General features: G+C 35.9%; 2 protein-coding genes and 1 pseudogene across 3 annotated transcripts; 1 reads left to right on the top strand and 2 right to left on the bottom strand.

Moving 5' to 3' along the window:
* LOC109722473 (HD domain-containing protein 2) lies at window positions 187-5464 on the bottom strand. The gene is made up of 8 exons (XM_020250540.1): window positions 5083-5464; window positions 3427-3551; window positions 2176-2213; window positions 1823-1933; window positions 1661-1740; window positions 1379-1415; window positions 1117-1158; window positions 187-647 (listed from the first exon to the last, which is right to left on the bottom strand). The coding sequence occupies exons 1-8, from the start codon at window positions 5353-5355 to the stop codon at window positions 565-567; spliced, it is 789 nt and encodes a 262-aa protein (XP_020106129.1). The 5' UTR covers window positions 5356-5464; the 3' UTR covers window positions 187-564.
* Window positions 7401-17503, top strand: LOC109722049 (ubiquitin-like-specific protease 1D). 2 transcript variants are annotated; one of them, XM_020249916.1, is made up of 15 exons: window positions 7401-7823; window positions 9414-9465; window positions 10188-10261; window positions 10343-10572; window positions 12285-12333; window positions 13292-13371; window positions 13438-13524; window positions 13608-13703; window positions 14285-14387; window positions 15063-15157; window positions 15697-15819; window positions 16165-16276; window positions 16708-16815; window positions 16888-17053; window positions 17282-17503. In XM_020249916.1, the coding sequence occupies exons 1-14, from the start codon at window positions 7524-7526 to the stop codon at window positions 17038-17040; spliced, it is 1662 nt and encodes a 553-aa protein (XP_020105505.1). In that variant the 5' UTR covers window positions 7401-7523; the 3' UTR covers window positions 17041-17053; window positions 17282-17503. The 2 variants fall into 2 exon arrangements, with proteins under 2 accessions (XP_020105505.1, XP_020105504.1); XM_020249915.1 differs by having other exon boundaries at window positions 16888-17499.
* Window positions 18234-23330, bottom strand: LOC109722051 (annotated as a pseudogene).

The following is a 26996-nucleotide window of genomic DNA, read 5'->3' as shown; positions in this document are numbered from 1 at the left end:
GCTTTTTGTGTTTGGGTTTTTTTAGACAGAGGAACAATCAACCATAGAATATCGGCAGCACAGTTGACTCGGCTTTCGTCAAATGGTGATGAATCACATCGGGTACCGATCTCGAGACGACACACAGAAGAGATTAAATTCGAGTCAACACATTGATAGGCTAAGTTAGGATCACAAAACACCTAATTCTGCAAAAGGCGAAACTGAAGCTCAAAAAATGAATGCGGAAACTCTTATTTCCTATATTCCAAGTTTTTGATTCTTAGCTAAACTATGTAGGAATTTTTTTCTCTCAGTGCAGTTACAAAACCAAGATAAGCCGAATTCCGACCGATCAATTCAAAAGATCAAAGGGAGTCGTAAAGGAAAGCGCCAAACCTTGACGCCTACGCACTCGACGTACAGTTTGTGAACGCCCGGCTTCTTGTGGCGTCTCGTTATGAAGATCTTTAGTTGTTTGTTGGTAACGTTAGGCTCACCAGTACAAACGGTGATCTGCGTAACTATTTTGTTCCCGAGGGCGAGGCCCATAATTTATTCTGAGTAGATGTTTTTATTTAAAAGTTAGGCCTGTTTGCCTAACCTCTTGTTTCTCCTGGCGACCACCTCGGCGGCCCACCGCTTCCCGAGATCAGTTTGGAACTTCCCTGCAAGAAAGAAACTACCAAATTTATACCATGTTTAAGGATTAGTTATTTCCCACACTTGGTTCACCATGTCAGCCGACTCCCACTTTTCTTCGGTCGATCACCACAGCTTTTAAAGAAAGTAATTTTTAGATCAAGCAAAGGCTGAGAATTAAGTGGGTGGAGGATTCAACAGGGAAGAGGCGTGGAAGGCGGATGCCCTGGGGCTGGGCAGTCGATGGCTGACGCGGCAGACCAAGTCCAGGCAGTAATTGTTTTGTTTAAGGGGTTGAAGTGCAATACGGAGTACTTCTCGATGCTATTCTGACTATATGATGTTCAAGTCAGGAAGTGGGGGGGAAAAAACACTAAATTATTAGCTCTAAGTAGAATAATTACGGAGACAGTTGATGAGACATAAAAGAAAATATATTGCCACTACGCTATTCAAACATGTTATCTGAGTAGGGAGCAACTCAGTATACATTACCTGCTGTAGAAAGGAAAAATTCATCCAAGACCTTCCCATGTGCTGAACGAAGGACGAGTTCACGAAGAATGAGTTAAAGTTCAATTTAATAATACAGATAAGAGCAGAAGTCTGTAAGCAGTGTTTAAACATGGAAAATTGAATTTTTGCCCGCCATAAAAGCACAGTTTTTGTAACTATAAATTCCATCTGTACTACAGTTTTCAAAAGATGCTTCAAGGTATAGATGAAATGAAGATACAAATGAGAGCAAATAGCATACCCATTTCGTATTCCAAAGCCTGAAGGATCATTTCCACCTGGAATCAAATGTTTCAATAGTAAGAATCTCCCTATCAAGAATAAAATGAAAAGACATGTTTTGTCCGAGAATAGTATGTTAAATCTAAGTCAAACAACAAAAGAAGATGACAAAACTATAAAGAACTACAAAGGATTGGATTTCAGCATTTGAGTATCCATTTTAAGGTTGGCATAACTTCTCTAATATCAATATTCAAGTATAAAAGTGGAAAATCAAAAATTGGTAGGATATAGAATGAACTTTGTCAAAATCCTTCACGAGACTAGCTTCAATTGAAGAGTTGTGCTCATACTCCGCCCATAGTTCCTTGATCTCATTAGCTGCAGAAAATGGGCACCTTATTCTCAACATCTAACTATGCAGGTAGTTTCATAGGAAAGAAACCAATATCAATAAGTATACCTATAGGTCCTCCGCCAAGGATATCACACATTTCATTCAAAGCTTCCTGCTCTCGCCGACTCTTTTCAGCTTTTGGCACACCATCGGATGGCGTGATATCACCAACAATAGCTGTCAAATGAAAGTCCCATCTCAAATTTGAAGCATCTAAGTATAGGCAATGTTATGACAAAAAGGGCGAAAAAAACAATTTACAAGAGATCAACAAGCCGATGTTTGGCCCATGGGTACTATAAAGTGGATGACAAAATATAATAGTAAGCACCAACTAACAAGTTGAAAAAGACTACTATCATTATTCAAAAATCAATAAGAATTAAAAATCAATTGAAAGGAGAAATTATGGTGATTACCTTCGGCAATGTCGTGCACAATCGCAATCTTGATACACCTATTCAACAGAAATTAATTACAATCAATTAACAATTAGCAGACAGAGCAAACAGACAAACAGTAATAGCAAAAAATATAAATACAACAAAGGAATCAAATCATACAAAGAGCAAAACCTTTTTGTAATTATTAAGACAATTGTGACAACCATCAAAATCTCACTCAGTTGTTTCAGTCTTTCCACCAACTGTTTTTACACAAGGCAAGATTCATGTGCCAGTGAAGTGATACTTAGATTGAACTGAGCATAAAAAATATTAGCACAGAATATCCTTCAATGGACGGTTCCACATGAACATCATATTTTGAAAGTTCACTACTTTGTGCTAGTGGCTAGGTTCTTTCCTTGCATCATTCCTTCTCTATAATATGACCGATCTGCCAAACTTATATTCATAATATAATATGACCGATCATTCCTTTGACATGAACATCATTCCTTCTCTGTTCTACAAACTTGCATACATTTATAATACGACTGATCTGCCAACTTCATAATCATTATAAGAAACATTGAAAAAACAACCAACTAATACTCATACTGCCAAAAGACCAGCTTATCAGCCACAAGTAACTGATCTAAGGAAGCCGGTCAGCACACTAACCACATGCTGGTCATGCCCACAGGAGTGACATGCTGCTGTCAGTAAATCCATGCTTCAACCTTCTAGACTCCCTAAAAAGTAAAAACCAACATCCCATGCACCAGGACCCATCAATCAAAGTAATGTCAAAACTTATTGCAAAATGACATGGTAGTCTCTTTTATTGCTTTCCATGGGGATTATACACCACAAATGGTTCAACATATTTGGCATCCTAATTATAGTCTCCAATTAAGGAAGTGTATATTTATATCAGGCACTATTATGTCTTCCTCTATCTACAATATTAACTCTAGATAAAATGGCCAAAGCAGAAAATTTTCCGAAATGAAATTTAGGAAATTGGGTAAATAAACACATTTTGTTTGTTATCTAGAGATCAATAACTTAGCATCTAATAACTAGACTGTTAACTACTTGCTATCCCAGTTACTGAGTTCCATATAAGCCAGTTTGCGGAAACCAATCAATTGAAATAAATAGATGGCAAACTAGCCAAGAAACTGATAAGTACATTAACAGTGAAAAGAATTTAAAAAACAAATATAAGTTTAGGAAAGTGTCTCTCTAAATAAAAGATCTCAGAAGAAATGTAACTTTGACAACCTTTCACGATTCACACCAGGAAGTTCATCAGCAATCAAAGCCATAAGCGCCATGCGGTACATGTGATCGGCAATAGACTCTGGGCCTTTTATACCATGGTTGATCCATCCCTTCCTTTTCGTTGTCTAGAAAAATTAATAGTTGAGACAGCAATTGATACAAATAAGCATATATAAATTACATAAGCACAGAGCATCTTGGGAAACACTCTGGCTCATACGCATACTAGTGCTAAAATGCACTAGTTGTTGCAAACCACAATAGAAACACAACATCCTACTATAGTGGAATGGACTAGGTGTTCAATGGTGGTTGCAAGTGAAATTGCGGAAGGCATCAGTTTTACAGATTGTATGCAGAGGAAACAAAAAAAGGGACATTTATTGTCCGATCTTATCTCGTTCACAGTATTGTTCTAATTTCTAGAGATTGTATTAGGTTGATAACTAGTTGTAAAAGTCTGTAAATTATTTTGGAGTTTTCCCGTGTTCCGAATGCAAGCAAGAAGACATATTTTCGAGGGAAAGCTTCAATGATGGTGACGAACACGGGCTTGTTTGTCTAGGTGAAAGTGGAGTGGGGTGAAGTCAATGTTAGCCATAAATGGCCACTTTCGCTATTTGGTTCGCCGTAATAAAGATACAATCGAAGCTCGAGTTACCCAAGACAACGTAATTAACATCCACCCTAGACCAAAGTCAATTACGGTAAAAAAACAGGTGAAGGAAAAAATAATAAAATAATACAATGGGTAATGCTAGCTATATTTAAATATATTGATTGTGGTACTGTTTACTCTTTTATTTAGTTATACATTTTTAAAATGTGATGGAAATTGATTAGTTAAGTTTTAGTAATTTTTTCATTTAGTTTGCACATTTAAAATATGTTGAAAATTTGATTGAGTATTACTTTTTTTTTTTAACTCTATTATTTTATTGTTGTATTATTATAATATATATATATATATATATATATATATATATATATATATATATGTATAAATTAATTTAGTTGTTTTAGATTAAATTTTTTAATTATATAGGGACACAATTATATTATTTTTTTTTACTTATTATAATATAATTTAGTATTTATCAAGTTATTTATTATTTATGTATAAATTATAGTTTTTACACTATTTATTTTCTGCCAAACAAACGACAAAACTGAAGAAACCTCAGTTTTCTAGCTATGGAAACAAATAACGGAGGAAAAAAACAGGCGACGGTCACGTGAACATTGTAAAGGATATTCGTCATTGAAGGGTAAGCGCATAACAAACACATCATTTACATACTCAATTCTTAAGCTGCTCTACAATTTCTAGCCTCTCTTGTGAGTGTTCACATACTTCAGCAAATATGGTGGTCCTAATCTTCCTTAAGAGACGATGCCTACATAAGCTAATATACAAAGTGAAACAATGGCGATGTGATCATTTTGTAGACCTGAACTTTCAAGGAATCAAAAAGGTTTCCGAAGTACATTAGTAGCTCAGTGATGGAATCAAAAAGGTTCTCGGATCTCATTTTTCTCGCAGTTTTTAAGCCACAAAGCTTTTTACAAATCAAATAGGATTACGAAGATAACAACGCATGAATCATTCGAATGCTCCAATTCAAACCATTTCACATGCGATAAGAGATCTCTAACCTTGAGGCGATGACACAGAGTGAGGAAATCGATGGCGGAGGAAACGGAAGCGCCCGCGATCGCCGACGCCGCCGCGGGAGCTCCGTTCTCTGCCGCATCCACCGACCCCCGGGGAACGAAACCTCCCGACCTAGGGTTTCCGGCGCGAGCGGAAGATGCGGTGAGGGGCCTCGCCCGGGGGAGGGCGAGCTTTAGCGGCGTCGGGGCGAGGAGGGAGCGGCGGAGGAGGAGGTGGAGGTAGGGAGGGGACGAGAGGGGGGATCGCACCGCCATTGGAGATCGTCCGAGGAGGAGGGAGGAGGAGGAAGCTTCGTGGAAGGGAAAGGGGGAATGGTGGATCGGGATCGAGAGAGAGAGGGGGCGGAGAAAGAGGAGAAGCGTTGTCGTCCTCGTCCCTAAATATACGGGAGCAGGTACCACTCGAAGGACACGTCAACGTGTAATGTGTGTGCGGAGAAAATATGCTATTTTTAAAAAATTTTAAATTTTATTTAATTTTAATTTTAGTAAAAAAAAAATTCAGCTGGGCGGCGGAAAGACGTCGTGGGAGGCGGCGGAGAAGGCGAAGAAGAAGTGAGAGGGAAAGGACGAGAAGTGCGAGATAGACGTCGTTGTAGGAGACAGTGGAGGAGGGTCAGAGAGGGAAAAAAAAAAAAAATCGTAGCGCGGCCTCGACGGTCTTGGTTGGGTACAACACTTATTTTTATTCTCAAAATTTTTCTTAGATGATATCAAAAGGTTTTGCGGTCATTGTGGAAATTCCATTCTCGCTGCGATTAGTATCTTTTACGAAGAAAAAGAAATACCTTAATATTAGAATTTACCATCTATTCATTCAATATTTTTTTTTTTAGAGGACAAATTATCACATTTAAATTATGTGTCAGATATACTAATACCCTATCCTACTATTTGGATATCTTGGTTCAAATCATTCTAAGTTTCATATGATGTGATATATTTGTCACACTTAAGCACATTCTTAAGTATTATGAGATGTGGGACTCGTTTCGTTAGTTTTAGCCCATCTTGTAGGGAGTTGCACTCTTGCCCACTGTATAACTCTAGCTCATTCGAAATTCATCTCACATTTCTAACTAATAATTGACTCTGATATTCTGTGGAGAAAAATTATCTATTCTAAAACTACTATAATCGTGAAATTGCTCAATTTTTCTATTCTTTTGGACTTAGCAACCGCCCAGAATGCAATAACAAAATTAAAAAGGCAAACTCTACTATACCTTAATGTTAGAATTTACCATCTATTCATTCAATATATTCTTTTTTATTCAATAAGGTATATAAGACTATTCCAAATTCTGCAAATGTCGAATTAATTTTGCAACTGTTTAGTGTAGGGATGTGAGTAGGTACGGATACCCAAAATTTTATCCGAATTCGAATCCGAACAGAACAAATTTACTCGATACTAAACGAATATGGTTTTGAATATAGATATTAAAAATAAAAATTCGACGGATATGGATTTGGATTTGGATTTTGATTGACCCGACATGAACCTGAAAAATTTGATATTATATTTAAATTTATATTTTAAAAATTTAGATTTAATATAATATATTTTAAAATATTGAGAAGAGAAATAATTGTTTCGAATTTTTAGTCGGGTTTGGATTTGTATATGTATTTTTAAAATCCGTCGGGTTCGGATTCGGATTTTTAAAAATCCGCCCCGAATCCAATCCGTTGACATCCCTAATTTAGTATCCTAAAAAAATTTATAAAATTAAGCTTCTTAACTTAAATTATTTTTAAATATATCTAACATTGATATTCTTATATGGAATTTATATCACGGAATTTTTTTAAAAAAAATACCGAAAATTTTTAGCAGTAGTGGCCCCACTATAAATAATTTAATTTCTACAAAAGTATGTCTCGTGCTTTCGTTTGGGCATACTTTGTTCCCTAATTTAGTGTTGCTTCATGTGTTTGGTGTGCACATAAAAAATCTAAATTTGCTAATTCTCTACCTTTAATGAATTTATTTATAAATTATAAAAATCAGTGAGCTTTGTTTTAATTTATACTTTCGATCTGATGATCTAATTTTCAAATAGAAAAAAAAACTGCAACTTAAGAATAATTGGATAGAAATATAGATGCACTTATAGCTAAAAAGTCGAAAATACCAACTTTTTTTATGCTTATGAAATTATAATAGCTTAACACTATAAAAATCTAAAGACTTTAAGGACTAAAATAAAATTTGGCAAAAGCTTCGAAGTGCTTCTAGTGCAATTTAATGATTTAATTTAAATTTAAATTAAATCCTTTTTTAGTTGAACCAATCCTTTTCGCTCCACTCGGGCGCTCAAGTACGCTTTTCGCACGCCCCTCCCTTCCCCGATTCTCTCTACGTCGTCGTCTCCGTCGCGCTCACGCAGGGGCTCGGCGCTCGCTCCGCGGCCGCGGCCATGGCGAGGGCGCCGTTAAAGCTCGACTGGGGCGATCTCCTACCCGGCCGTGGCGAAGCTCCGCCGCCGGAGGTGGAGGTCGTCGCCTCCGGCGGCGGCGGCGGCGGCGCTTCCGGGGAGGACGCGGAGGAGTTGGCGCGGCTCTCCGATCGCGAGATCGAGGAGCGGATCCGGAGGCTCGACGATCTCGACTTATCGATGAGTCGGAAGCTCCGCGACGACGGGGAGAAGCTGCGGCGCAGCCGATCGAAGTTGCAGGACGAGCTCCAGCGGAGACGAGTTATCGCTCGGGATATGAAGGTATACTACGGACCGATTCATTGAATCATTGATAGATGATAGAGGGAGGAGGGTTTTATAAGATTGTGTTATCATGGAGACTTAACTACTGTTTAATAGAAGTATGCTGAATTTTACGGGTGTTTTCACTTTTTACATCGTAAGTTTCTTTGTGAGTAGCTTTATGTTGAACTTTAGGCTATACACAAGTCGTCAAACTTTGTAAACAAACAATAATAGTAGGTCAAGGCCTCGTTCGACGATCGGTAGCCTTGTCGTTTACTTTGTGTTTTTGAACGCAAATTTCTTAAGTGATTGGATGCGCCAAAAGATTGATTCTACCCGTAAATTCTAGTTATTGTTAGTTACTTTGTGTTGGTGCCTGGACTGAATGCCCAATAGTATTCGAAAAACAAAGAAGTGAAAAACAGTTAATACAAAGTTTTGGGTTTTTTTTGCCAAACAAACTATATTTGTAGAGAGAGATTGCAATGCAATGTGCTATCATCTGGCATAAATTTTGTATTTAAAAGAATAAGAATTAAATAGTGTTACCAAATGACGCTTAAGTTCTGTCTAATACGTCTATTACGGCAAATATCGTCTGCTTTTATTCCTTGTTTTGTAACAAGATGGATTAACCCATATTTTGAATTGGAAAACTTTCGGATTTCGAAACTCTTTACTGTCAATCTTGGTACTGAACCTCACAAAGGAGTGTTAATTACATAAAAAACTATAAATTGTGAACTCTATGCTTGATCCACACTGCTGCTTCTAGTCATCTGCCAACCAGGTATTTTGTAAGTCAGCAGAGGATCGAGTAAACTGTAACTAACAGAAATGCTCAGATCTGTTTAAAGTTCTACGTTTTGTCCACAGCATGTAGGAATTGCTCTAGAACTTCAATACAATTGAGAGTTTGGCCCAAAAAAAAGTGAAAAAAGCTGTGTAGTAATAGAAACACTCCTCATGTGCAGCAAATTGTTATCAAATCTTTGCTGGAAGTGTTTTGAGAGGGAATTGGGCAGAATCACATACAGAGAACTGGAGAATGAAGAAGGAACAGAGTAAGAAGAAGAGAGAAATTGATTATGTGGATGTACATGAGAGTCTTCATCATCAGCAGCAGTATGTGTGCTTACAACTCACAACTCTGACAGATCAGTTTTGATAAAGAGAAAGATAAACCATAGGATTGCCAGTCAAACATGATTTCCTGATCTAAAATGTGAAGGGCATACTGGAGAGTTTTTCTTTATTACATCATGACTCATTGATGACTGACTGACAGAGTTTCTGTGTGGAAGTTTAGGAACACTGTTAATCACGCATTAACGTCTGTTATTAGTTGCCATTACAAATAAAGTTTATAATTAATCAGATAGATGCATACTTTGTATGTTTCAGAGTCCACACATTATTGCAAGTATCTACACTTGGGTGGGGAGGTTGGAAATTTTTGACGGAAAGCATGAATAACAAGGAAATTATTCTGCTGAATGGCTAACAGATGATTGCTTTATGTTCTTGTTCTTGGTGCTTTTAATTATACATTTTAACTATTTCATTCACCTGGTACTGAATTTTTTTTTTTTAATTTATTTACAGGAAGTTGAAGCATGCGAAAGGGTCACAATTTCCAAAAATAAAGGATCGTCCGGTGAGCTTTGACTTCTAAAAAGGTTACTTCGTGTAAATTGTAATGCTATAGAGAGGTACAAAAACTTCTTAATTTCCTCATTCTGTGGGGCAAACTCGTTGTATTCTAATAGCTTCTTGCATTATTTGATGTTTTCTTTTGCTTTCTGTTACTATTATGTCAACAAAAGATTTATTGGTAAAGTACAAGTACGAAGACTCATGCATGTGACAAAAGGTATTGCGTATGAACTCTGGAGATAATGTTAGTTGATATAAATTGATCCTATGGATCTATTTGTGTATCTAAATGCTGTTTTGTATTGCATCCCTTACATCATACTCTTACAACTAGAACTTACTACAGTTATATTCCATGACGCACGTAAATGTTATGATCATTTGTTATAGGAGAAGGCAATAATGGCTAATCATATAATTTATTCAGATTTGGGTGATTTGGAACAGTGCTTTTGTCACAAAATGCCATGATATTTTTGTTGATTGTTTACTATTACAGTGGCTTTTAGTGCTTGCCGTGACATAATATCAAATCAAATAGACAAATAATAATCCTCTGACAAAGAGAGGTTGGTAATTGTTATCCCGATGTAATTTAATTGGCAGCAAAAGTTAATTACTTGTAAATTTGTAACAATGAGTATCCAATGACATACGCCAAAAATTATGCACAGAATACTGTTTTTTTTTTTTTTTTTTTTTTTAACTAATGTGTGCTTGCAGCTTGGTTTGATGTATTCAATTCCTGCTTCCAATCATCTTCCCCCTCCCGATCTACAAGGAAGTTTGAGAGCCAGGTATATAGTTATATAGTTGAAGATTCAGGCATTGTTTTAATTGCTTGTGGAGGTAATTTATGTCTTATCATCACTCATCAGGAAAGGGCTCCATCTGCCACTGGCCTAGGTCATCTTGGTGGTGATAAGTCCAGAAGTTTAAGGATTGGACGACGAATATCTCAGTTGTTGACCAAAACGTCTTCCAGCAATCTGTCTTCTAAATGCTCTGCCCATGATTTTCAACAGAGCATTTCCACTGTTGGCTGTAATGACACTGACTCTGAACATTTTTCTAGAAGGGATAAAAATGTAGCTAGTTGCAATAAGAGGTACTTGCCATACTCTTAACTTCGTAATTTTGTAAAGATAGATCTAGGCCATACTTGCTGCTTTTTGCTTTGCAAAATAATGACTTACTGCTTTTGTGTATTTGGTATACATTCTTGTAGAACCTTATTCTCAATACTCATTATATCCTATATTCCTATATCATGTGTACAGCTTATCTTTAGAGCCAACATATCCAATATCTGGCCTTTTTTATTTTATATAACATAATTATGCTCTTTAAGTTCTATATTGAAACCAAGCCTATCGCTATACTCCAGCATGGTTAAGGGCCTTTATTTACACTGGTTTACCTACTACGTCCTCCTTGATGAACCTATAAGAGGCGCATGCCTTCAGTTGCTTCTTTTCCTGTTTGCTGCATTGGCATTATCGACCTTGCCTGATGCGCACCCTTTACCTGCCCTAAGCTTTTCCACTTACCACTGTTTCACTTTTCTTCCAAGTTTCATCTGCTTTTTGTTCAAATGGTCCGTATTTGTACTGATCTGCACTATATTATGGCATTACGTCTGTTCCTGTATGTTTTTAATCACTTCTAATTGGTCTATTATCATGGTTAAAAATCTTTCTTAGGAATCACACTCCTCCAAGGATTGTCGTGCCACTGGCACTGCCCGTGCTGCTGTGCTAGCGGCATGACACGACATAGTGGCACAGGGCGTGCCAATGTCTAGTGGCATGCCACTAGCACTTTGGCATGCATTGACACCAATTTTTTTTATTAAATTATCATGAAAATTTTACTGTTTTAATATATCTAATGAATATAAAAATAGTTTACACATTAATTATATTACGAAGTGTATGCATGAAACCAAATCCAAAATCATAATTGGGTAAAATTTGTAAGAAAACACTACTATGAGTAAATTCACTAGGTCTTAAATGATAAAAGAAATTGGAGGAAATCTTATTATTTGTACTTTTTTACTTAAAGTAGTCCTTATTATGCAATGGAGCTTACTAGTTGCTCCAAATGTAAGTAGATTTACAAGATCTACATATTTTAAGTATGAAAAAAATTTATAAAACTTTTTACCTCAAAAAAACACAAAAAAAATTATTTTGTCAATATGTTGGCAGCACAACCTCGTACTACGTGCCAACACGACCTTGAGACGGTACGATACAGGCGGCATGGGCAATCCTTGCACTTCGCTTACAGGGCAACAATTGCTGCTAGAAGAGCTGTCTGTTAAACCTTAGCTATATTTGGGTCCACAAGTTAAAGAAATTGAAAATTACAGATTATCCAATAGGATTATTTCTCTTCGTGAGTATTTCTTAGTAATTAGAGTAATACAAATGCTCATTCAGTTTCAGTGATGACAGTTATTTGTTGTCTCACAAGGTTGAAAAAAATCTAGATGTAATTTTCTAGAGAAACCTCCTAACATAGGATATGAGGAAGCTGGATATGAGGAAAAGGTCACATAGAAGTTTCTAGAGAAACCTCCTAACACAGTTATTTACATCTTGCCCAAACAGTGATTTCTCCCTCCCCTTACATAGGATATGAGGAAGGTGGAATCCTTTTATATTTTCAATTTACTTTAATGCTACATATGCTATTTGGCAACACGAGTTTCTTGTTGCAAATGGAATTATATAGCGAAAGTGCTTTACCGTGCAAACTGCCCTCAGTGACTTGGAAATATTCTGCTCTAACATGCCAGTATCTTTCTTGCAGGAGGAAAGCTTGTAATCCTGTGGGTTCATCAAATTCTGACGTCCAAAGGGTTAGTGTGCATACGCATGCCGCTGTACACTTAAACACTGGGAAATTAATTCTCCTTGTTGCTTGTGCTTGGACTGTTATTTTCTTCTTAATTTGGTCTTTTAACGATAGCCTTATCCACAATTTTTGCACCTTATTTTGCTACACATATTTGCACATCATAAGTCTACTTATTTAATTATTGTTGTGTTAGTTTTTAATAAACCTTATGTGGTACCTCATCCATTTAGAGCATTTTTTGTTTTTTTTTGGGGGGATTGGCTAAGTAGTCTCTCTAGATGAGGTTTGTATGGAAAATTCAAACCCAACCTGCACCTCTACTAGATCAAATATAAGCCATACGATCTGTTCCGAATTAAGTCTAGCTAACCACAGGACAACCTCGACTGGTTGCAATTCTTTCCGTGAAAAGGTCACATAGGAGTTTCTAGAGAAACCTCCTAACATACTCTAACCAGGATATAGTATGTTAAAGATTGCTTGTTTGATTCCACTAGATAGTCAGCCCTATTTCCTTTTACATTCTTATTTGATGGCTAGTTCTATTTGCATTCTAGACCTTGCTGTCTGCAGGTTTTGTTCATTCGTTACCTCATTAGAGTCCCTTCTACATTCTTATAAATGCTCTAACAATTATAGGAAAAGACTTAATCTCGTGTTATCATGATGGTGGATAATACAAATATGTAGGCAGAAACTTATTGCTCAGTCAATCTTATCTGCTAGATAACACTGTGCCACAGTATTTTCATTTGATAACTTATTCTCTTACATTGTAGTTTTCTCTGTTATGTGTTATCATTGAATTGCTTATCATATGCCTTGCCAATGAATATTGATGACGTTTCAATTGGCTTTTTTTTTAACATACTACTAATGTTGTTTGTTTCGAACACATTTGTACTTGAAGTTTTGATGTTTGATCTTACCTGAATAACATAATTCTTCTGCCATGTCAGGCTCAGGAAGTGGTTCTTTTGGATGATGATGATGATGTACAACCTATAGAGTCAATCGAAGAAGATATATATGAAAAAGGGTGAGATCTCTTCATCTTTGCTTGCCTTGTCACAATGTATTTCATGCCTTTTCTTTTGCATTACAGCCAATCAAGCTCTCAAGATGCTGCTGTTGATTTAACTGAACTAGCTTGTACTTCCGGGAGGGAACCTAAGATCTACTATCCTTCGAGGTGATCCTCATCTAGGCTCATGCTGATTTTCTGATGACTAAATTTTTACTTTACCTTGATTTACCCCCCACTTTTTCTAACAGGAATGATCCAGAAGCCTTTGAACTTACTTATTCGGATATAAAATGTCTAGATCCTGAATCATACATATCATCACCTATAATGAACTTTTACATTCAGTAAGTATATTCTTTTATTTTTTTTCTCTTTTCGCTGAGTGCTGCTTTTGTAAGCAGTTGCCATACTCAACTCTGAACCTCACTCTGAACCTCTTCCTTTTTTCTTTTTTCTCTTATTTTCGTTTTCGTGTTTCCTTCTAGCTGTTGTACCTCTTTATGGGTTTGTTGTGAGGAATTTCTCCTTCATGTTGTCATCTTTCTTACTTTGAACTGGAATGCAAATTATTTATCTAGTGTTAAGGTCCTTCCCAAAATGATTCAACGAGACTCGTGGCGGTTAAGGAGAAATGCTACAAATTTACAAGTCACTTGCTATCATCCAACATGTTCCTTGCTGTAGCACAAGTTGTGTCAGCACAATACTGGCCTTTTCGGGCCATTGTCCATTAAATCATGCCAAATTTTTTTCTTCATCATATAAGTTTTAACAAAGTGAAAGGATGATGTGTGTTTTGGGAGGTGGGGAGGTAATTAGTATAAGTTCCGATGCAGCTAGCAAACATGCTTTGAGAATTAACTTCATTTATGCTTTGATATGTGTGGCCTTATTACATTTTTCTAAGTAGCTGGTGTTCTGGCAGGTACCTTCAAAGATCCCTATCTCATGGGGTGAAGCCAAAGGGAGACTACCATATATTTAACACATATTTCTACAAAAAACTTGAGGAAGCTCTGTCCAGAAAGGTATAATATACTGTGGAGTTTAATTCCTTTTCTAGCAAGTTTAAGCAACTTTTCGAAGACCGTGTTAGTGAAGATGTTACTCAATATTATCTAATATAGTAATGTATATGGGTTTAATGGTGTACATTTGATGCTTTCTCGTGCAGAGCCTTGTAGATGCTGGAGTTAGAAAACACATGGGAGCAAATATTCACTTGTTTCATGTTCGTCCTTCCTACTGCTCTAGTGGATGGAATAAGTGGACAAATGTGAAATAAGCAAATATCTTTTCCTTCCATTCAGATGATGGAAATGATTTTTTTTTACTAAAAGCAGAAATTAAATGCTGCTCTAACAATAAGAAACAAAAATGCCTACTTCACCGGTCATTGGTCCTAAATAAATTTACTTTTTCTCTCATCAGTGCTGTTTATTCAACATATCTACTAGTTTATTCTTGTATGTCTGTTGCCTATTTCAATCAATATTCTGGAATGGGGGCAGTTTGAATTTTATTGTTGTCTTGTCGTATATAATTTTTACTTACATATTTACGTGATATTTTGTGATTTATCTGTTCATTTTTCACTTTGTAAATGTTTTTGTTAATCTTTTTTATGCTGAGCCTCCTGCATAACTCATTGGTAGAAATTCCTCTTCATGAATTAATGTGATTTGGATTTCCGCAATTTCAAGGGTGATGCTAACATACATTTCCAGAAGTTGAGGCGGTGGTGGAAAGGTGTAAACATATTCCAAAAGGCATACATCTTTTTGCCGATTCATGGACAGTAAGTTGCTTCTTTGTTGGAAACATATTTACTAGCATACATATGAAATTAGTTACAGTAGTCCATTTACTAGTTTCATCCTTAACACTTCTACAAGCTGCAGACGCATGGAAATAGAATCTTGAATTGTGTAAACAAGTTGCTAAAATGTAAGAACATATTATGGAGCGTGTTCAAGCATCAAAAATTTTTCAAAACTGTAATGCATAAAAAGATCTGTAATGTTATGAACCTTGGTAGTTTGCAATTCTATTAGCACTAAGGACTTCTTTTGGTCTTTCAGCTCACTATATACCTTATTGCTTGAGTCCCGCTGCACATGTTCAACTCCCATACCATCCTTTTTGCCTGAACCTTTTGACATGCCAACAATAAGGGCATTGCACTGATGCTAGCACTGACCTTTCAGCATCCTTGTCTAACCTGATTACACATTATGTTTGTCAAATTTATGGATGTTGCTGTTCAACTTCTCTAATAGAAGCATGGTTTTTAATTGTGTATTTTGCTTGGTATTTTCTGTGGTTGCATGGAATCAGTATGCACTGGAGCTTGATCATTATATGTATTCCTGCAAAAGAAGATGAATCAGGACCAATTATACTTCATTTGGACTCACTGGGGCTTCATCCTAGTAGTCCGATTTTTAACACCGTTAAAAGGTAAGTATACCTGAAAGTTTTGTAAATACTACTGTGCTTTGGATATCTACAATTAATGATCTCTAGCTAATTCAGATTTGCAACATATTGGTACAGTTTTTTTTTTTTTTTCTTGTTTCTTTCTTTTCATAATTTCCTTGACTTCTTAAATTATAAACTCAAATTAATGCTGTATCAATATAGGGAATCAGTTGCCTATTTTCTAGACTCAAGTTTTACTTTATTGCTGCTGCATTGTTGCCTGCTACTTTGAATGGCATCACTGAATTGTTTCACTATGTAGATTTCTTCTTTTTTTTATTTACGTTAAAATCAATAAAGTTTGAATTATATGGCATGTTTCAGATTTCTTGAAGAAGAATGGCACCATGTTATAAAGAATGTTACACCAGATCTTCCAATTTCAGAGAGAGTATGGGAACGACTTCCCAGTGAGATCCAGGCGAATAAAGTTGCGGTAAATATCATTATTAGCAACTTCATGATCTCTCAACAGATTTTCTTCTGTTCTTCTTTTTTATGTAGAGTTACTTAAGAATGAGATGTCACAAAGCAGTAATATGTGTGTTTGAACTATTTTTCAAATTACCTGCGAATGCATTGTTTATGGAATCAGTTCCAGCACGGTTGGGCGTGAGTGTGGTATGGTGTTGTCTATTGCCATTTAATTTACTAAACTAATCAAAGCTTACGGCATAAATTTTTCTGAGATCGCTGTAAACAATGTTTTCTTTAACATTTGCTCTCATTCCAGTGAGTGAATCTTTCTATCTTCCATTTAGAAATGCCTAATTTGTTTAATGGCTGAGTTGGTACAAAATGTTTCAACTTGGAGCTATAATTCATACCCAGCTGCTTTATGAAATATTTCCTATCTATTCTTGTCAGGTGCCCCAGCAGAAAAACGAGTATGATTGTGGTCTCTTTGTGCTCTACTTCATCGAGCGGTTTATCAGAGAGGCGCCTGAAAGGCTAAGAACTGAAGATCTTGCCATGGTTAGGCCAAGCCAAACCTTGTGAAGTGTTTTTGTTCTTTTCCTTCTCCTTACTGATTCTTGTGTTTGACAGTTTGGTCGCAGCTGGTTCAAACCCGAAATGGCTTCTGAGTTGAGGCAGAGGATACGAAAGCTGCTGCTCGAAGAATTTGAGAGTTCTAGGCTGGAGGGACTAGCAGAGTCCAATAGTTCAGAAAGCGATGTCGAGCAAGAAAGCGATTCCTGATCAAAATCCTAAGGTTGAAATTTAGCTTTTAATGGTCTACTCATCACAAATTTGGCCTTCTCTAACTTTTTTGGCGAAAAAAAAAAGAATTGTATAGGCAAGGTTTTCTCGTCCTTTTATTCTTTTTTGCTATGAGAAAGCCTTGGATTTTTTTTTTTTCCTGTTTTAATGTGCCTCATAGACTTATATCAGATTGGAGTTTTTAAGTTGTTTTTCCTTCTGTTAATTTGTGAATGTCTAGGAAACTCCAGGAGCGGCAGTAAACACCGAGAAATTGACCTGTGTATATTATGAATCTCTTTTCTTGCACTCTTTTGCATTTGTCTGAAAATCAAGATTGTCAAAAGAGAATGTACTTAATTTTGTTAAAAAAAAAGAAGGAAAAAGTGAGGTCAACATCTTTCTTTCTGTTTTTTGACCTATAAAAAGGTTAATTCAAGCTTGGTACAAATTATTTTATCAATGTCCTTTTGTAGCTTTGGTTAACAATCTAAGGGCCTGTTTATGCAACTGGTCACAATTGGAGCTCACAGATTCTGGTGTTTCTCCACTAAACTCGTGTTCATTTCATCATAGTCATAATCAAACAGCTTCATGATCTGTGAGGGGCGAAAATTTAACGTGTTGGGAGTGGCTCGGTTCCATCAGTCCAGAAAGGCGGCTGCTTTTTGCGGCACAGCACAGCCTGCTGGTTTGGAACACGGCAGCGGGCAATGCCTTTAAAGTTCATAACTTTTGTAGACCGCAGCACAACCTGCGCGCAACTCAAAATTTAATGGACCGACCGTGTCTTTAGTCGAACTATTTTGTCTTGTACAAAACATAGGGCTATTGAGAGTAGCGGAAAAGGTGTTTGTTCATCGCATTTCGAAAGCAGAAGCTCCAATTTGCGGCCAAGAAAAGCTTAGTTTAAGTCGAGTGATTGAACTTTGATTTGAACCATGCCAAACACGAATGTTAAGTTAACAGAGTACTTGCTCTAGTCTGAGCCCAACCCTAGCTAATTGTTATGTATTACTAAAGGTAAAAGATACAAAGTTAAAGATCATTGGTAAGCAAAAAAAAGAAAAACTAAAAACAATGGAGGAGGAGGAGGAGGGAAGGGCCTAAAGGAGCCAAACCCTAAACCCTAATAAACAATCCAGATATCAAGTACTAGGACTTGGCATGCAAGATGATCACACACCACAACATAGAAAATCAAATCCAACAGCTGACTAATAATTAATCCATATACACAAAGATGTTAAGGACCATTATATACCTCAACTTATATAAGAAAGTTACAACAACAGGCCTTTTAACTAGGTTTTCGGTTTCTTAAACAATACATACAAAGTATCTATCGATCCATTGGGTTAACATAAAGGAAGTCATTAGGTTCCCCATAATGCAATTTCAGATTTTTGTCAAGGGCCTCGGGACTTGCCGAAGCACGAGAGGCAACCTTGAGGCTGATCGAGAGGGATCATACCTCCGCCCTTCGACGTGTCGATCGCCTCCAGCAAGGCCACCACGTCGGCCATCTCTGGCCGCTTATCAGGGTTCGCGTCCCAGCACTTCTTCATTACGTTCGCTAGAGAGCTTGGACAACACCGCGGAATCTCCGGCCGCAAATTCTGTAAATTTTTACTAGTTCATAATTTCGGTCGTTGAAAAAGTCCTTTTTTTAAAGAAAAGATTGAAGTAATGATGTAAGCTGAGAAGAAAATGGCTTGCCTGACGAACTACTGCAGATGTAATCTCCGAGAAGCTAAGGTCAGGATATGGCATGTCGCAGCAGTAGATCTCCCACAGGCAAATCCCAAAGCTATAGACATCGCATTTCCTGTTGTATGCGCTGCCATTGAGAACCTGTAGTTCATTCATAGGCCATTTAATCGCCACTAGATCATGCAAACCCAAGTGTTGTATAAATCTTAATCTTTCTCTAATTACTCAAAATTTTGCAGGAAACTGTTGTTTCACATGTTATTAAAGTAAGAGGTCTCGAGTTTGAATACATACCCATGTATGTGCATAATTTATATTTTATATCTAAAAAAAAGACCCATGCTTCATACATGAGAAAAGTATCTGAACAACGAATGACCAATGAGAGATTTCCACATAACAATTCAAGTATTGAGATAAAGAACAGCTTCTAAATCTAAAGGCATGTGGCAAGGCAAACTCTTGCTGCAGTGGACCATCGCATGTTGCGATAGCTTAAGAATCCAAGGTGTAAGTATATAAAGATCAGAAAAGAAAATCAGGGTGTCTCCTTAAACATATCTAGATATATGCCTCACCAAAATTACTTACTTATATATGTATCCGTGTTCATTCGTTCCTTTCAAAAACTTAATCTCTCACATAAATATCATTGTGTTTACGAAACCAACTGATCATGATGAATTGAATGGCTCCCTAACTTGAGATCCTTTTTGTAAGAAACTTAACCATTGTAAGGACACATATGAAAATTCAAAATTTATAGGGATATATTTATATGCATAAAAGTAAGTCGGCAGGGTACTATATGTAAAAGCCCCAAGAAATAATCATCAGCATAAATCAATTTGAGAACCAAAAGGCAACGCAAAGATGGAAACAACGAAGCTGTAGATACTATAAAGGATGGTATACCTCAGGTGCCATGTAACCAAGAGTTCCTGTTTCACCTGTCATGTCGTGAGGATTTGAAGCCTCAACTCGAGCAACACCAAAATCCGCAATTTTCACGGTTCGTGATTTATCAAGAAGCATATTTTCTGTCTTCACATCTCTATGCACAATCTTCTTCGAATGGAGATAACTCAATCTATATTGACAAAGTGGCACACTTTAATCTTCCAGCAAACAAGAATTTGGACTATTTAAAATAGCAATCGATCCGAAACAGATTAAAAACTAAATAATAGCAAGCGAGAGTTAACTTTGGAAAAAGGATAGTGCTGATACTCACCCTCTGGCAAGATCAAGAGCCAGTTGGATGACTACTTTGAAGGCTAATTTTCTCCTCCGATTTTTTATAAGAAATGTTTTCAGGGCACCTCCCGGAAGGTATTCGACCACAACACAACAAATATTACTTGGCATGCCAAGATGGCCATTCTCTGTTTGAATATTTAAATCTCTCGCACCCACTATAGCCCCTATAAACTGGCAATAAAGGGTTAAAGTAAGATCACAATTGTCATTTCAGGCAAAAGAAAAAAAAAAAGAAAAAAAAGGGTAAGGCAAGAAGTTCAGAAGTAAGAAGAATATTAGGTGTTTGATTGGGAAAACTGGATGAAATAATTCAGGAACTTCTGCAGGATAAAGTGCATTTTGCTCAAACTAATGTTCTACACATTAAGTAGGTTAACGTTACAATATACTCTGAAGATCCAATAAAATTAATATGCAGCAGCACATGAGTAACATGCACCAAATATGGAGAGAGAGTTAAGCTACATGGGAGAACAGTTGTCTACTAGGAAAATTAGAATAATTAACTTGATGAACAAAATAACATTTGCCATTTGCAAAGCATCTAACTCCCCTAAGATGGTTCTTAATGTACAAAAAAAGATTCATATCATACAACAATATGAAATTGGATATTGTAAGTTTACAAATTAACGACCAAATGGATCTTTAGGCAGAATAGAGGCAGTTATGCAGTGAAATTATACCTTGGTTACATTCGGGTGGTCGAGCTTATGCCATACAGCAACCTCCTGAGAAAAAGCTGTTCTAAGTGCAGCAATTTCAGCTTCTGACCTGCTACCTTCTTCTCCCCAGTCAAGCAACTTCACTGAAAAACAAAAAGAGGGGGGATTGCTAGCATTATGAAATAGATTTCAACGTCTTCTCCCCAGGCCAGAATATCCATATTGAACTATAACAACTACAGAAAGAGGGCTACCATAAAAGTACGTACAAAAACGGACAAAAGAACTAATTGTACAGTCGATCTCAACGTCTATTTGCTGGAGATAAGAAAGTGTGAAGCCGCAGATTGCTTGAAAATTACACATTCATGCAGTGCAAGCTCCAACGTAGCCGATTATTAGTACTTACTTGAAACGTGATAATATAAGGCATAAACTTAGATCATGTAAAGAATATAAAGCTTTTCCTTTGTGCTGGAGGGAATGGAAATATTCGGCGAGTGAGATGTGTAAGATCTTATTTGGAACAAGAAAGCTAGCTCAAATAGCAACAGGTCATGCCGATATAAACTAGAAAGGATGTTTGAGCCTAATTCGGATGCCAAATGCCAATCCCAAATATTTCTTTCCCTGTTGTTATAACTATAATAGCATATCGTATCATCATAGAAATATTGTATGATCATTTTTTTCTTTTTTTTGAAAGAATCAACATCCACAAAAAAAGAAGTTTTTCGAGTATCCATATTTCACTTTGTTCTTTCAGCTCCACTCCTCTCTCTAGAAAAGTATGTGTGCTTTTAGAATCTTTATGCAATATCTTGCTTTGACTGCTTTAAATCTCCCGCCATTAATGTATCACAAGATCAACATCATTGTCACCCCTACATATTATTAATCAGTAGTTGGATGGGATCACATGGAAGTTCAAAAAGGAACCTTATCCAATAAAAGCTATGGAGTGCAATTAGTTAAGATGAAAGCCAACCACCAGAAAGAAGCCGATAAGATTCACGGGCTTTTACATTGCCAAAGAAGCAATTTGCAATTGGATTCTTTCACCAATCGAAAAGGTGCAAATTTTTTATCTCAAAAAAAGAAAGAGAAAAAAGCAATTTGGAAAAGCCAATATGAAGGTCTACTAATGCACTCAATTCATGTCCACTACAAAAGATAGATATAAAGACTTAGGCAGTACTTACAAAATCAAGTATACAGCTGCTATTCCTGTTTGGTAAAGAAACAGGATTATTAAATAATTACTAAATCATTCTTTTATTATTATTATTATTATTATTTTATTTTTGTTTTTCCCTGCACATCTCATGTTTCTACGGAATCAGAAATTAGCAGAAGATAAGCCCAGAACATAAAAATTTATGAATTAATACTACGAGATCAACTTAAGCGAAAGAAAATATAGTTAAAGTACCAAAAATTGCAACTTTTCTTGCCCCTGAAGTGAATATTTCACATTGCGCAAAATGGCCAAAAATTTCTCAAAATTACGAAATGAGTATAAAAATCGAATCTAATGGGGAACTCTCAGAAAAATAAGAAATTGAAGAAAAATCACCAAGTGGGTATTGCAACCTGAATCTAATGTGGACCAAAACACACAGAAAAATCAGAAATAGGAGAGAAATTTTAAGATGGGCATTGCAATTTGAATCGAACGGGGTTGCAAACACCCAGAAATATTAGATTCTGGAGAGGAACTACCAAATGTCTACTCAAATTTGAGCCTAATGGCGTCCCAAACACACAAAAATAACTACAAATTTAATCCGAACGGGGAATAGAAACAAACAGAGAAAATTAGAAATTCGGAGAGATACTACCAAATGGGTATTGCAATTTGAATCTAATGGCGACTCAAACACATCGAAAATTTCAGAATCTCCCTCTCTCGCCCTCTCTCTCTCTCTCTCACACACACACAAAGAGAGGGGGAGGGGGAGGGGGAGGGGAGAGAAGGGCATCACCGGCGACGTTCGTGGCCGTCGTAGACGCCGCGATGGACGGTCGAAGGTGCCCCGCGATGACGCTCTTGATGATGAGCTTCGAGGGTCGATCTCCCACTCCTCTCTCCGTCCCCCTCCACGCCCCGCTCGTCTGCACACCTCACATCCACCTCCACCTCCCCCTCCTCCTACGCCCACTCCTCCTCCTCCTCCTCCTCCTACGCCCACCACCACTCCTCCTCCTCCTCCCTCCTCCTCCTTCTTCTTCTCCATCGTCCACGCTCGGCTCAGGTGCCGCTCCAGCTGCTCGTCCAAGCTCTTCAGATCGATCTGATCCGCCCTCACGAACCCGTCTCCTCCCCCTTCCTTCATCCTCGTCTCCTTCCGCAAGCGGCAGCAGCAGCAGCAGCGGCACAAGCTGTTCCCCGAAGCGCTTCTACTCCAACGCACTCCGTGCGCTGTGCGATCCCCTCCTCCTCCTCCTCCTCCTCTCCTTCTTCTTCCTCTCCCTCTCCCTCTCCCTCTCTCTCTCTCTCTCTCTCTCTAAATTTTGCTCTGTTTTTTTTTCTCACGTTCGCTGTGAGTGTGAGTGAGAGCACATGGGTTGCCTAAAAGCTACGTGTGTCACTCCACTTCTTTGGCCTCTCTCTCTCTCTCTCTCTCTCTCTCTCTCTGCATACACACATTATTCTATGCATATACTGAGTTCATGACACTCTCTCTCTCTCTCTCTCTCTCTCTCTTTATTTATTCTAACTTTTTCCCATGTCTTATTGGATTATTTCATTCGAGTTCCGTTACAATATTTTTATCCGTATAGTTCTCTTTTCTACTTATAATTTTTTTATTATTAAATTTATTTTTTTAATTATTTTTATTTATTAAATTATATTATCCAACCAATCATGTATTCAATTCTATAAAACTATTATCATCCTATTAAAAACTTATGAGTACAAAATTATCTATATTTATAAAAGTATAATAATCCTAATTCTTTCTTTGTATTAGGTTTTGTTTGGAATTGTAAAAAGATTGCGTTACTGAAAAAATACGATAAAAAAATATCTGATTTATTTTCGTATGTACTATTGCGTTACACATATAGTGACTAGTCGGTTACGATATATTTTCTGCAGTCCCATCGAAGAAAGTAGAAGTATATCCCTATATATTTTTACCCCGACTCCGTTTTATTATCTATAGCTTAAATAAATCTTAATATCAAACTAAGTCTTAATAGAGAGAGAGGCTGATGAAGCTATGCTATGCTTTCAAAAAAAATACCGAGGCTTCAGCAGCTTTTATTTTTTTAATAACTAGATATTAAAATCTATAAATTATTCTATTAAATTTAATTTATACTATTTAAAATATTTAAAGTTTAATTTTATAGTTTTTTGATATTATTTACTCAGTAATTAAAAAATTATAAAAATTAATTATTTCATAGTCAATACAAGACAATTTCAAGTTTAAAAGCATAAAAATATTCAAATTGGATGGAATTTTGACTGAGTTTTTTTTTTTTTTTTTTTTAGTCAATACAAGACAATTTCAAGTTTAAAAGCATAAAAATATTCAAATTGGATGGAATTTTGACTGAGTTTTTTTTTTTTTTTTTTTACAATCCAAAAGAAGGTAAATATCTATGATCTAGAATTAAAGTCCTCTGTCGTCGTTTTAAATAAAATTTTTATATTTAGCCATTTATTTTGAGATGACTTAATTATTAGATAAATAATATTAAAAATTATAGAATTTAATTTTTAAATAATTTAGATAATGTTATATTAAATTTAACAGAATAAATCGTGAATTTTACCCTCCTATGATTGGAAAAAACAATGCAAGGACTGAGGTAATATGATATTACTTTTTAGGGTTACAGCATATAACAAGGATATGCTGAAGGGTTTTTTGGGAGGTGTCATTTCAAGGCATGCTGAACTTCTTTTTGGATGCTATTTCAGGCTTGTTTTGTGAGAGAGCCAAAGCCAAAGTCACCNACCCCCCCCCCCCCCCCCCCCAAAAAAAAAAGTGATACTAGTTCTTTATATAAAAAATTAAATACACGCAGATTCCTACAAATATAATGAATTATAAAGAGTCCGACTATAGTGCTTGTAAAAGCACCAAGCACTTGGTACTTGTAAGTTTTTTACCGTTAGATCTACGTCTTTAATTATTTTCAACCGTTAGATTATACTATTCAACCAACTACTCACTCAACCCTAGAAGGCCCACATCATCCTAACCGCACATTCCTTAATTCAAGGGCTCAAAACTTACAAGTACCAATGGCTTGGTACTTTTAAAAGCATAGGAGCTCAATTGGAATTATAAATATACTTTTATGAAGTTTAAATTTTATATGTTGTTCTTATAAAGGTTTTAATATTTTCAAATATATTTCTCTGATTTATTACCGTTAAAGAACTATTTATATTTTAAGTGAAATGTCAATTTTACCATCACAAATATGTTCATCTAAAAGTCAGAACAGTATAATATAAAAAGAATAAAAATGTCAAGTTATCTCATAAATTAACCAGAATTAAGTATTTAACTTATGGTTAACTAATTTTTTTCCTAACGGATTCTAACGGTAAGGACATGTTTGAAAATATTAGAACTTTTGTAGGGACAACATATGAAAGCTGAACTTTATAGGGATATATTTGTAACTCACTATGCTTGTATGGACCTGTATGCAATTAACCCTTATATAAAATATAATAGGGTTTAATTTTTTAATCCAGTTATAGTATTTTAAACGATGGTTAGATTCAGGAGCTTAAGAAGGTTAAATATATTAGAATTAGAATAGTCCTGGAATAAATGACTTCTGAAAAATAGGGCATCATAAAAAAAAATGTTATGGTTCATACGAGCGTGTATAGTGACTGTAGACCTGGCAAACAGGCGGGTTGGGTAATCCGCGGGCGGGTTATTGTACCCCGGTGTTACTTGGGCATGGGTAAAATTTACCTGTAAATTTTTGGGTAGCCAACATCTTTATCCATACCCGCCCGCAGGTGGGCGGGTGGGTATGTGAGTTACCCGCAATTTTTTTCTTTTTATCTCTTATATTTTTTAAATGCAAATACATATATATAAGTTTTAAAAATATAACATAATTCATTATTTAAAATGTTATAACATACAATAAAAATATTTAAAGTCTTAAAATAAAAAGCTTTCGTAATATAAAAGACGCGATAATAAATTAGGATTAGACTTTTTAGAATGGATAAATAAAAATATATGTATTTTAATTAAAAAATATATTTTTTAATTAAAAAATATATGTGGGTACCCACGGGTTACCCAAAATGCCCACAGCTTAATGGGTACCCACCTGTTTTATCCGTAATTTTTTGAATTTGAAAAGTTGGTATCCATACCCGCAAATTTGCGGGTAACCCGCGAGCACCCGCGGGTATGGGTCGAGATTGCCAGATCTAAGTAAGAGGGAGGACTTAGGTTTGAATATTGCTATCAAATTATTTTTAATGATAAGACACTCCAATCTATGATGGGCTTCATTATATATGAGCTACGCTATTAAAAATATTTAAAAATTAATTTTTAGATTATCTTATATTATTTATCTATAAAACAAATAGTCTCAATATGAATACAAAAATAAAGTTCTTATAAAAAAAATGATAAATGCGTTAAATTTCAGATCAGAGATACCAACCTTATTCTAAATAATGAAAAAAAAAGTTTTATTAAAATTTTACTGGATTTGAATTATTTTACACTGCTAAACTTATAAATACTTCTTGTACAACTTATATAAAATATGATGGGAGCTAAAATAAGAACCTACAAATATAATAATAAAAAAACAATTGAGACCCCCACCTATTTATTCTCTCTACAATTAAGTCTCCATGATCATTGACTCTTGTAACCCTCAAACAAATCCAAAAAAAAGTTATGTAGATTAATTAAAGCACAGCTTTGCTTTGGGTAAAATCATGCATGATCCCTTACTCTTTTTGAATTAAAAATTTGTACTATTTTGACTAAAATAATGTCATGTCTTTTGACCTTTGATATAGTTAAATTGTGCACATAACTTTTTAATTAATGGGAAAGATAGGTAGCAACTGCACCCAGTAATTGATCACGGGAAATGTTGTGGATGGTTTTGTAATTTAACATATCAGTCAACATACATATTTTATAGGGGCAATTGCTTATATACCCCTAAAAAATTTTCGACTTTCCGATTTATCCCTCTTAGAAGGCTAATATTAAAAATATTTTTTTTACTTTCCAACCTATTTCTAATATATTTCTAGAGTTAAAATATGTTAATTAACTCTGTTGTTTCTGTAAA

The sequence above is a fragment of the Ananas comosus genome, linkage group 16, assembly GCF_001540865.1.
Source record: "Ananas comosus cultivar F153 linkage group 16, ASM154086v1, whole genome shotgun sequence".
NCBI classification, from domain to species: domain Eukaryota; kingdom Viridiplantae; phylum Streptophyta; class Magnoliopsida; order Poales; family Bromeliaceae; genus Ananas; species Ananas comosus.
Note: the sequence above shows the minus strand (reverse complement) of the source record. Positions and strands in the feature narration are given on the sequence as shown.